The 11,531-nt window shown below is 39.3% G+C and overlaps 1 protein-coding gene across 1 annotated transcript; it reads left to right on the forward strand.

The window, feature by feature from the left end:
- The first annotated feature begins 2,072 nt into the window (after positions 1–2,072).
- LOC121944850 (low choriolytic enzyme-like) lies at positions 2,073–10,569 on the forward strand. The gene is made up of 10 exons (XM_042488783.2): positions 2,073–2,198; positions 2,288–2,368; positions 2,711–2,738; positions 2,865–2,915; positions 3,341–3,472; positions 3,667–3,787; positions 4,884–5,062; positions 6,359–6,440; positions 7,531–7,655; positions 7,756–10,569. Exons 2-10 carry the CDS (start codon positions 2,312–2,314, stop codon positions 7,764–7,766), a joined length of 786 nt encoding a protein of 261 aa, XP_042344717.1. The 5' UTR covers positions 2,073–2,198; positions 2,288–2,311; the 3' UTR covers positions 7,767–10,569.
- Positions 10,570–11,531: the final 962 nt, after the last annotated feature.

Here is an 11,531-nt window from a genome sequence, read left to right on the forward strand (position 1 = left end):
CCAACAACCCAACTGACTAGGAAGCTGTGGGTGTACGACTGGGGACAACGGAATCCCGGTGCAGGGTGCCCCAGCAAGAGCGAAGTGGTGCAATTGTAGAGCATACGCGGCCGGGGGCACCGATACCCTGGCACCAGAATTCCCATCATGAAACAAATGCTGCAGTCGCTGAGATTGAGCAGTAGAGGGCACTGGCAGCCCAGTGCCAGGTGCCCCAAGGGGACAGAGCTGCTGCGGACGGCCAGGAAGAGCAGGAAGTGGCGCTGGCATCCCGGTGCCAGGCGGTCCAACATGAGTGGGCTGCTCAAATTGAAGAGGGAGAACAGTCGAGGCTGCAGGCAACGCGGCGTCGAGAATCCCAGGTGAGGTGAGCTGATGGGAGTGGGATGGCGCCACTGACACATCTGATGCCTCAGGCAAACCTGACCTCCGCGGCCGGCGGGTCCGAGGTGAAGCGACTGCCGCAGCCCCAGCGCCCCGCTCTTGCTGAGGTTTCTTCCATTTTTTTTTTTTTTTTTTGGGAGTTTTCCCTTGGGTGATGTGAGGGTCTAAGGGCAGAGGGATGACGTAAACTGTACAGGCAACTGAGGCAAACCATGTTTTGTGATAATGGGCTCTACAAATAAAACCGACTTGACTAGACTTGACTTGACACGCCAGAGGCAGCATGTCCCCGCTTCCTATTCAGCACGGTCCACCGGAAGTGGTTGAAGACGAACCGGCCCTTTAACAGAGGTGCTGATGTCATGGCGCACGACGGGAGCCACCGCGATGACCCGTCACTCAGATGTCAGGATGTCAAAAAGCTTTGTTGTCAGTTCTGTGAAACTGTATTCCCCGGTCTTCAAAGGCGGCCGGCAATCGGGAGACCTCACTGGAGCGTGGTGACGCCGTGCTCCAGCGCACATTGCTCGACGGCGAGCCGCCGAGCCGGCAGAGTCGAGACAATGGCGGGAGGCCGCCACCATCCTCCGCGGCGATGGAGTAGGAGAACCGCGGCGGCGCAGGGCTTCACGGGGGCGACCGCGTCCTCTTCTTTCTGCTGAGGGTGGCGGACCAGGAGATGCAGAGGAACCATCGGCCGAGCTGTACACCTGGATGGTGAGCAGAGAAGAGCCAGGTGGAACACGGACCAAGAAGGGAACCGAGGGGCCGGCGGCCGGTTGCAGTGCCGAGGTCGGCGTCTCCGGCACGGACGCAACAGAGAAGTTGTCGGCGTCGGACCCTGAGGACGCCTGCACGGCCAGATGGAGACGGTGAGGGCCATCATCACGGCTTCGACCGAACAGGTCGTCATCTGACAGGGACAGAGAGAGACAGAATCCATAATAGGGGTGAGTAAGCGAACCACAGTCGACCGAGAGCAAAACGCTACGTGGTGTGTTGGTACGCGCTCGTGCATAATAACGAAAATGAAAGGGGGAGATCGGGTTAGGAGGATATTTAAGCCGGAAGAGGCGTGGTTGAGGTGTGGTCCTGCTCCTGAAACTCTGCTATATAGCTTCACTAAAATTAGCTTCGCCCTGGAGAGGTGCACACGCTTGACCCTCTACAAACAAGTTTGGTGAATTTAACAGAAACATGAGTCTAAACTCAGACAATTTACATTGTTTCTAAATTCATTTCGAAGTTACCCAATGTCACAAACACTGCTCAGATGATTATTTTATTTTATTTTATTTTGCTTTCCAGCAGGCATCACTGTTTAGGTTTTATTTTCATTGCCTTTACTCTTATTTTACTTCCTTTCTTTATGGTTACATATCTGCATCTGCACTGGTAGAATGCAACTAAACATTTTCTTTAGTATTACTGAGTGCTACTTTATAATAAAGTTGTTTTACATCTCTAAAAGTTTCAAATTAAAGTAGTATTTAATAGTGGATGTGATTAAATACTGCCATCAAATGATTGAATCAGTAATAATAATCCAAAACTACAATACAGAATATATCACCCATAGGGGCCATATTTGTGCATAAAGAACACTTTTTATTTTTGCGTGATACTGCTATTTTTACCAAAATGTCTCAATATTTGTATGATTTACATCCTGAAAAATCCCCAACAGTGATGAGTTTTGACAGCTGAGCTCGACAGGTATTGGTGAATCCTCAGACACACCCAGTGTGAGCTGCCTACAAAGAGCGAGGAGCCGAGCACCTGCTGCAGCCAGCATCAGAGTGCAGGTACAGCAGGTAACCTCTCATTCTTTTTGCTCTCACCTTATTATATTTAACAACTATGTTCACCAAATTTACTCCTCAGATTGTGACTTTATTTTCAGGTTTAATTGGAGAGGACCACTATCATGACTCCAGTTTTCCTTTTCCTCCTCCTCTTCCTCTCCTTAACGGCCATTCCTCCGGTAAGTCTGACTCTTTTAACATTGAGATTAAAAATAATTTTCAAAATCCCAACTTTAAAGGAAATACAGGAAAAACCTTTCTATCAGCTTGATGCAATTTTGGGAGAATTCAGATGGTTTTTTAAAGGATCGTACGAGCCTTTAAGATAGAGAATTGTCAAAATCCATAAAGGAGCACAATCTTTTAATTCAAATGACTGGTAATAAAAATCAAATCAAACCAAAACAAAAGCAATTTTAAAATTGTATTTATTTATTTTTAGTCTGGTTCTCACCTGACAGAAACAAAATAATCAGAAATCTTAACAAAACATAATCAAAAAATGTGCCTTTATGTTGCAGGGTGCATCTGATGATGGACCTCAGAAAGGTGAGTGGATTATTAGAAAATTCCTAAACTATTGGAGTCATTTTTCTGTTTTTTCTGATTCCTATCTGATGAAAATAATTCTAAGTTAATCTGCTGGTAACTGTTATTTTCTCTGTTAACTTTCAGAGGAGCGCTTGGATGTCTCTGAAATCCTCGCAAGAGCAAATGCTGACATTAGTAAGTTTGAAATAATCTAACTCTAAATACGTGATGGCAAAAACACAATGAGACACAGTGTAGAGCTGTAACAACTGATCTGTTAGTTGAGTCAACGGTTAGATCACTAATAATCATTTAAGTCACTTACCAATCCATACATTTGCTGCTTTCAGCTTGTTAAAAGTGAGGATTTGCCACCTTTTTTCCTTTAGATATTAGTGTTAATGAAATATCTTTGGATTTGGACTACTGGTCAGACAAAACTTGTAAGGCTCCTAACCTCTACAAAAGTGTTTATTTTTCAGTATTTTCTTTCATTTTATAGGACAATGGACGGATTATTCAGTTATGACAAGTCAAAAATGCTGTAGCCTGTTTGAGTAAAACTATAGATTTCTGGTTTGAATATTAATCAGAATGTGTGTTTATTTGTTGTTCTGCAGCAACGCCCCTTACGCATGGCGACATTGTGCCAAATTTACAGAGGAATGCAGATCCCTGCACGGCCAGAGGCTGCAAGTGGCCCAAACGTGGAGACTACGTCTTCGTGCCTATCCACATCTCCTCCAGATACAGTACGCTGCAGTAACTGTCTTATGAAAAACCGGTCTTTAGCTTTGTTTGGTTCAAAAAAGTCAAAAAGTTGGTCAAAAAGTTTCATTGTTAGAGGTATGATTTTGACATCGGAAAAACTAAAAAATGACAGTTAGGATGCATGAATGAAGGCAGATTGTCCTGTTTGTCAGCAGCCTGTTGTTTGTCTATGCAGCCAGAGACGAGCGCAGAATCATCATAAGAGGCCTCCTTACATTCCACAGCTCCACCTGCATTCGCTTTGTCTGGAGGCGCTACTGGCATCGCAGATACCTCTACATCTACTCTGGATCTGGGTAGGAACACACACACACACACACACACACACACACACACACACACACACACACACACACACACACACACACACACAAAGTCCTCCCCAGACATTAAGAAGGTTTTCATTACAGATTTATGCAAAATTTAAGTGATATTTTCAAAATGTCGATTAAACACAATTGCGAGATGACTGTGTTTCCACTGAGTGATGTTCTGCGACTTCTCCTTCGGTGATAACATTCCAAGAAGCATGGTGATGGATGTTCAAAACATTAGCAGGCTTATTTCTATTGCAGCCACCACCGTTGTTATTTTCAATCAGAGGTGATGTAGGCATGTTATGTGAGCGATAATGTAAAGGTGAGCCCCTTATACCTGGGAGCTGCAAATCCAGTCAATTCAGTGTCCTCTAAAATGTCTAAATTTAATAAATATTAATCAAAATCAACTGCAACGTCAGTGAAAATATTCTGATTTCTGATTTAAAACACACATTTAGAATTTTGAAACTATCAGAAATGGATTCAGTATCTTAAATAATCCCCAAAACCTACCAATTAATATCAAAAATTGGCCAAACAGTTGCTGAAATACTATGCAATTTAGGCAAATAATACATATTGCCCAACATACTGTATGCAAGTAAGCATGCAGCAATTCCTTAATGTTTGGGACCCATACTATAAATTTATAACATAAAATTTGGGGTACTCAACATGGGGCTCTATAGGCTTGCAGATAGACTAAAAGACAAACAGAGCACAATAATAGACCAATATACCTCCAGGCTGATTACTGCAGCTGAGGAGAACATCACAGTTGCACCCAGTAGCTCCTGATTAGCAAGAAAACTTGGGACCTGGATTTTAGATCTCTGTGGATCTCTTGCTGCATTCCACTCAAAGTCAGAGGTCTGAATTTCCCAGTTGAAATTTCCGACTTCCAAGCATTCCAGATACACAACACCAATCAAAAAGAAAAAGCATCTGACCACAGCAACACTAATTCATTTGACTTGTTGACTTTGAAATACAACAAGAAGACAGGAGCCCATCAATAATACATTTTTTTTTGCTAAATTACATTGTGTATGTGTGTGTGTGTGCGCATCAGGTGTTGGTCCTACGTGGGCCGTCAAAGACGAGGACAGCCGGTCTCCCTGAAAAAAAATGGCTGTTTGTACCAGAACATAGTGCAGCACGAGGTTCTCCACGCTCTGGGCTTCCATCACGAGCACATCCGCTCCGACAGAGACCGATACATCTCCATCCTCACCCAGAACATCCAGTCAGGTCAGCTCACACACAAAAACCAACGCACAGTGCTGGTCTTCTGCTCTGATTTTACATCAGAAGACCAAAGGAGGGAGGACTTTACAGCTTAAACCAAATGTAGCTCTAAATTTGCAAGTGAATGTTTGAATCATTGGAATGTACCTAATTTTTGCAGAATCTTTTCAGGCAGTAGGACTTTTTGCCCCCAAAACTGGAACCAGATTATTGTGACAAGAGTTCCTGAGTTCCTTACAAGTTCCTTGCTCTCTCTGCATTTAAAGAAAGCCTCTTAGAGGCAAGGCTGCTTCTTCTATTCAGATGAGAAACATGAGCAAATTGGCCTGATTAATTTTAAAAACATGGCAAGAGGGCAATGAGCAATGAAAGAAGAAATTACCCCAAAATTATCAATAAATTAGTAAAAATACAAGAAAATGACACAAAAACTAATTTATAAAAAATAACAAAAACAAACAAACAAAAAAGAAAAAAGAAAAAAGAAAAAGAAAATGACCTGACAAAAGTGCTTAAAATTCTAATAATATTGTAACATGACCTTAAATATAAATTGGGATATTTATAAATATAGTTTTTCCGTAGCTGTTTCCCTAGAAACTGGTCTGTATAGCTTTTTAAAACTCATTTTCTAAATCTACTAATGTCTTGAAATTCATGGAACATTTCTGACCAAGTTGCACATTTTTTTTAAGAAATCACATTTTTTCTTTTGTTTTAATATTAGGGTTTAAAAATCTAAATGTGTGAACCCTTGCCGGGTTCATCTGTATTCAGCCTTGTGTGCAATATCTTATTGTTGTTGTTGGGGTGTGGGCGTGTATGTGTGTGTGTGTGTGTGTGTGTGTGTGTGTGTGTGTGTGTGTGTGTGTGTGTGTGTGTGTGTGTTTGTAGGGAGCGGGGTGGGGTATGAATGTGATTTTTGTGCGGGGAGTGGGGAAGGATGGGAATGATTTTAATCTGTAAAGCACTTTGTGTTACTTTTTTGTATGAAAAGCGCTTTATAAATAAAGTTTGATTTGATTTGATTTGATTGAACAGCGTCTGAACACAGCACAAGAAAAGTGACGTCGCTCCGGGTTTCAAAGGGTTTTTAATAAACTGTCAAGGTCTATATAAATGAATTGTTTTGCACCAGTAATCACAAAATTTAGATTTCACTCCCATTTAATAAATGCCAGTAATGTGAGTCTACAACCAGACAGAGCCCAGGGGCCAGATTTAAAAAACTTGCACTGCTACAGAGGACAGAAATAGGGGAAAACTAAATGTTTTGGTCTGTTTTCTCCTCCTGTGCAGGAATGGAACACAACTTTGATCAGCAGCAGACTAACAACCTGGGTACTCCCTATGACTTCAACTCTGTCATGCATTACAGCAGGTGAGTGTTTGCATGAGTGTATTTGTGTATGTTTTGAATGTATAGTCAGTAGTGGAAGAAAGACTGCATCTTTCACTGAAGGAGTCAGTGATAGTTAATATTTGAATTTAACACCCAAACAGAGTCAGATTTACTGCCCTTTTCACTGTCACTGCCTTTCTCTTTATACACCCTTTCCCATGTGCTGTGCACAAGGTCAGATACACCCATGTTGCTGATTGGCTGGGATAGTGCTGTTTGTAAAGCCAGGGCTATGTGTAAACTCTGGAGTGCTTGAACAACACACAACACACATCAACAAAGGAAAACTATTGAGAAACAATAAAACTATTATAAGTATAAATATTATTTAGGTGACAGGGAAAAAATGTATGATTTTTTAAAGAACTTTTTCAGGTCATTTCCAATTTGTTTTTTTGTGTTTTCTTTTGCTAATTACAGGTAATTTTTGATAATCTCCTATTAAGTTGCTTATTGCCTTCCTTACATTACATGTTTTTGCAAGAATTCAATCAGAATCTGGCCACGTATATTTACATATAAAAGGAATTTGACTTGGTGTTTTGTTGCAAAACAATTAACATAAAGAAAGAATAAAAACAGTGAATTTAAATAGAATAAGACACATGATGAAAATACAGAAGCAATTTAAAAATATAAAATGAAAAAAAATACAAAGAACACAAAATTTACGTACGAAAGGTGCAATGGAGGGATTGTATTCAAGTCAATTTTCTTAGGCTTTATAGAGTTAATCTATGAAAAATCATCAAAATTGATTGATTTACTTTTTGTTTTTATCTAAATCTGGAAAAAAGTACAATACTTGTCTCCAAAATTGTAGTGAAGTAAGTAAGTAAGAAGTATAGCATAAAATGGAATTACTCAAGTAAAGTATCTCAAAATTCTACTTAAATACAGTACTTGTGTACTTCATTACATCCCACCACTGTGTATAGTGCATTTATCATCATGTATTAGGCTGCCCAGAAGAGCCAACACACAAAAAATGCGGTAAATTTGGAGCCAGTGTGTGTACTTGTATTTGTGTGTGTGTGTTAACCAACAATACTGTGTTCCTGCCCTCAAGATACGCCTTCTCCAAAAACGGCGAGCCAACCATCATCGCAAAGAGCAACCCTAACCTCAACTTTGGATGGGCCAGAGAGATGAGCCCCTATGACACCGCCCGCATCAACAAGCTTTATAAATGCTGTGAGTTGCAGACAATGGAAAAGGAGAAAAAAAATGTGTTGAAATGTTAAAAGTGTGACAGTGTTTGATTAATCATAATCTCATTTTTTTTCCGAACCAGCAAGTAAATGACAGAGGAAACAGTAGACCTCCAGAAACTTCAGCTCTCAGCTTGTCAAGATTCAGCCAAAGGCCTACATCTGTTGTTCTGCAGGGATGTTACTTCAAATATTGTTTTCATTTTATGAAGTAATGTTTACTTGTGTGGAAGAGTAGTTGCCACACTGGTGATGGCTAATGGGGATCCAACTAAATAAAATTAAAATTACAATAAAGCAACAGAAACTCATTATTATTAGTGATTATTAGCGCAGCCACAGGAAGTCTATGTCAAAGAAATGAAAACCTTGCACGCGCACAACAATGAAAAATGCTTTATTAGTAAAAGTTAACAGTAACAGTAAAAGTTTTGTATTTATACTAAGTGAAGTCTTATTGACCGAATAAACTTAAAATTAAATTAAAATAAATCTATGCAATAAAGTGACTGTCCCATAAATCTGTAACAAGGCGTCAAATTTTAGACTAAATTTACTTGTATGCTTTTGATAAAAAATAGACCATACAAAGCAAATACTCAAAGAATAGCTACCTCAGAATTGTACAAAATGAATTGCTGATATATAATAGCAGTAGTAGTAATACTACTACTACTACTGATAATAATAATAACAATTAATAATTTTACCAGGACTTCTTGGGAATGTTTTTTTTTTTGTGGTTTTTGAATCATGGGGTTTTTGTCTGTGGATATTTTTCCATTTGTGATTCATAAGATGGGTTCCCACTAACCCACAAACTGCCCAGAATTACACTGCAAATATAGCATGCGAAAAAGGAAACACTATAATAAAAAAACAAACAAACAAAAACAAAACACCTCCCATTTATTACAAAAAAGTTTTATGCTTGCATGAGGCTATGGTTCTGGCAATTGGAAAAAGCCATTTTTCGCAAAACTGCAATTCAAACCCTTTTTTGGCTTTTATAGGTCACATGATGCTATGGCTATGTGCTTGTTGGTAGGAGCTGGCTCCCTCTGACATGATCAAGCAGGAGCTATAACAGGTGTTACTGCATCACATAACTCTGCAAAAGTTGGGCAGATCATCTTAAAGTTTTGAATCCATAATTCCTCTGTGAAATTGTGGACTATTACCTCCCAGAAATCCTTCACATGTGGCCGCTCCCACGTATAAGGGGCGTGCCTTTCCATTATAGCTCACATAACACACCTATGTGACCTTCAATTGGAAATAATAACAGCTAGTGCCGTGGCTGCAATAGACATAACCCTGCTGATGGGGTGCCTGGTGGCTCAGTGGATAGAGCGGCAGCCCATGTACAGAGGTGCCGTGGGATTGCATAAGATAATTCATTCTAATATATATTTGTACCAGACAGACTGACCTACTCCACATTTTATTGCATTTATACAGGTAGTAGTCTATTGTGATAGATACTTAGACCCATCAGAATGACCTACTCTGCATTTACAGGTAGTAGTCTGCAGTGATAGATATTTATACCCATTAGAATGACCTACTCAGCATTTAAACAGGTAGCAGTACATTGCAATAGATATTTATACACATCAGAATGACCTACTCTGCATTTATATAGGTAGTAGTCCATTGTGATAGATAATTATACCCATCAGAAAGACCTACTCAGCATTTATACAGGTAGCAGTCCATTGTGACACATATTTATTTGCATCAGTTTGACCTACTCTGCATTTATATAGGTAGTAGTCCATTGTGATAGATATTTATGCCCATCAGAATGACCTACTCTACAATTATAAAGGCAATAGTCCATTGTGATAGGTATTTATACCCATCAGAATGACCTACTTTGCATTAATGCAGGTAGTAGTCCGTTGTGATAGATATTATACCCATCAAAATGACCTACACTGCATTTATACAGGTAGTGGTCCACTGTTATAGATATTTATAACCCATCTGAATGACCTACTCCACATTTATAGCCTACAGGTAGTAGTCCACTATGATAGATACTTAGACCCCTGAAAAAATGACCTTCTCTCCAGTTTGAAAGGAGGAAACCATTCTGATATATGTTCTACCTGACAGAAGGACCTACTCCACATTTAACTATGTTTATACAAGTAGTAGTGTCAGGTGTGGTTGCAGGATGGGGACCCAAAATGCAGAACAGACAAAAAGGGAGCCAGAAGTACAAACTAAAAGCGAGCTTAAGTGCTAAGGAATATCCAAAAAAAACAACAGGTGAACAAAAATACAAAGTACAAAAAAAAACATGAACAAAAAGTAGACTGAAACAAACCAGGTTGATGAAAAGAACTCGGCTGAAGAACAGGGCAGGAACAGGACAGGGAGAACAGGAACGAAGCTGCATGGACAACAGGAACACGGCGAGGAAAACAGACAAACTGACAATGGGAAAACAGGTATATATACAGAAAGGAAGAGAAGGTGTGACTGGAAACAGTAGGCTGGAGCAAATGAGACTTGAACAGAAAGAGGTGTGCAGGGGAGACTGACAGGGAAGGACAGACAAGACTGATAAATCATGGAAACAAATCATTTACGTTACTTTTATTAGGTAAACCACATACCAATGTATGCTAATAGGAGTACAATTATACAGGAGACATGAGCGAATGTATTCTTTATTTTCTTAATATTATTTCTTTGACTTGTCATGCCTTTATTATAGTGCAGTTAGAGAATGACAGAAACAGTGGAGAGAAAACGGGAATGACACACAGCAAAGGACTGCAAGCTGGAATCAAACCCTCTGCTGAAAAACAATTTCAGGGACCATGATGTTGATTTTGTGTAACAATGAGAATGTTTCTGTGTAGTATAAAGATGAATGCTTTAGGTATTTCTGGTGACTGTATAAAAAAATAATAACTGCATAATAAAACGGAAAAATTAATTACACTTTATTCATATTGAGCAATTTGTGAGTCTGACCCTCAATTCACATTAAAAATAAATGAATAAATATTTTGCTGAACTAAACTTCCAAAAATATGTATTTTATTAGTATTATATTTCTATGGCTTTTCACCTGTTTGTGTGTTTGCTGTCTGTTGACCACAAGAGGGCAGCAGGAACACGCCGAAATAAATACTCTGAGTGTTTCAGTATATGTATGCAGCAGCAAAAGAAAAGATCTGGGTCACTCTTATGGCATTTAGCAAGGAACAGAGACAGCTTCTTATTTACCTTTAACCAACCAGATACTCAAACATCTGCAGGGACTATGGTGCGCTGACTCAAGTCAAAGTAACAATCAGACTTCCTCTGAAAGTAAATAACACCTTGTAACATCTTTACTATCAGCATCACACATATTCAGCTTTTTGTCATTATATCATAGAATGTAACTACATTTAAAATGAAATTATCAGAAATAATTAGGAAAAAAATAATTTTCTGAATTTATTTTTATTTTCACTCCTTCATCTTCAGCTTCAAGTCTGTAAGAGACATTTTCTTCCAAGTAAAAAAATAAATAGAAAAGAGTCAAATTGACAAAAACTACTTGAAATCATTTAAACTGAGGGGATTTTTGCGGTTCCCCCCTTTTTTGTTGCTTTCTTTATCTGTTTTTTTTATTTATGTTGTCTTTATTGCTCTTGTTTGTGTGCATTGCTTACAATGCAATCATGTCAACCGGTATCATAAATCCTGCCTTGTCTATTTTCACCTGTCAGTCTCCAGAGGATTTTTAGACACAGTAGCTGGAACAGGCTGAAAATATTGACATTGTCCAAAACTCACAACTTGAAGTCACGTCTTTGGAAGACTTATATATTACATAATATTACAGCATTCA

Source organism: Plectropomus leopardus, chromosome 1 (assembly GCF_026936395.1).
Source record: "Plectropomus leopardus strain MGB_pleo_1.0 chromosome 1, ASM2693639v1, whole genome shotgun sequence".
NCBI classification, from domain to species: Eukaryota; Metazoa; Chordata; class Actinopteri; order Perciformes; family Serranidae; genus Plectropomus; species Plectropomus leopardus.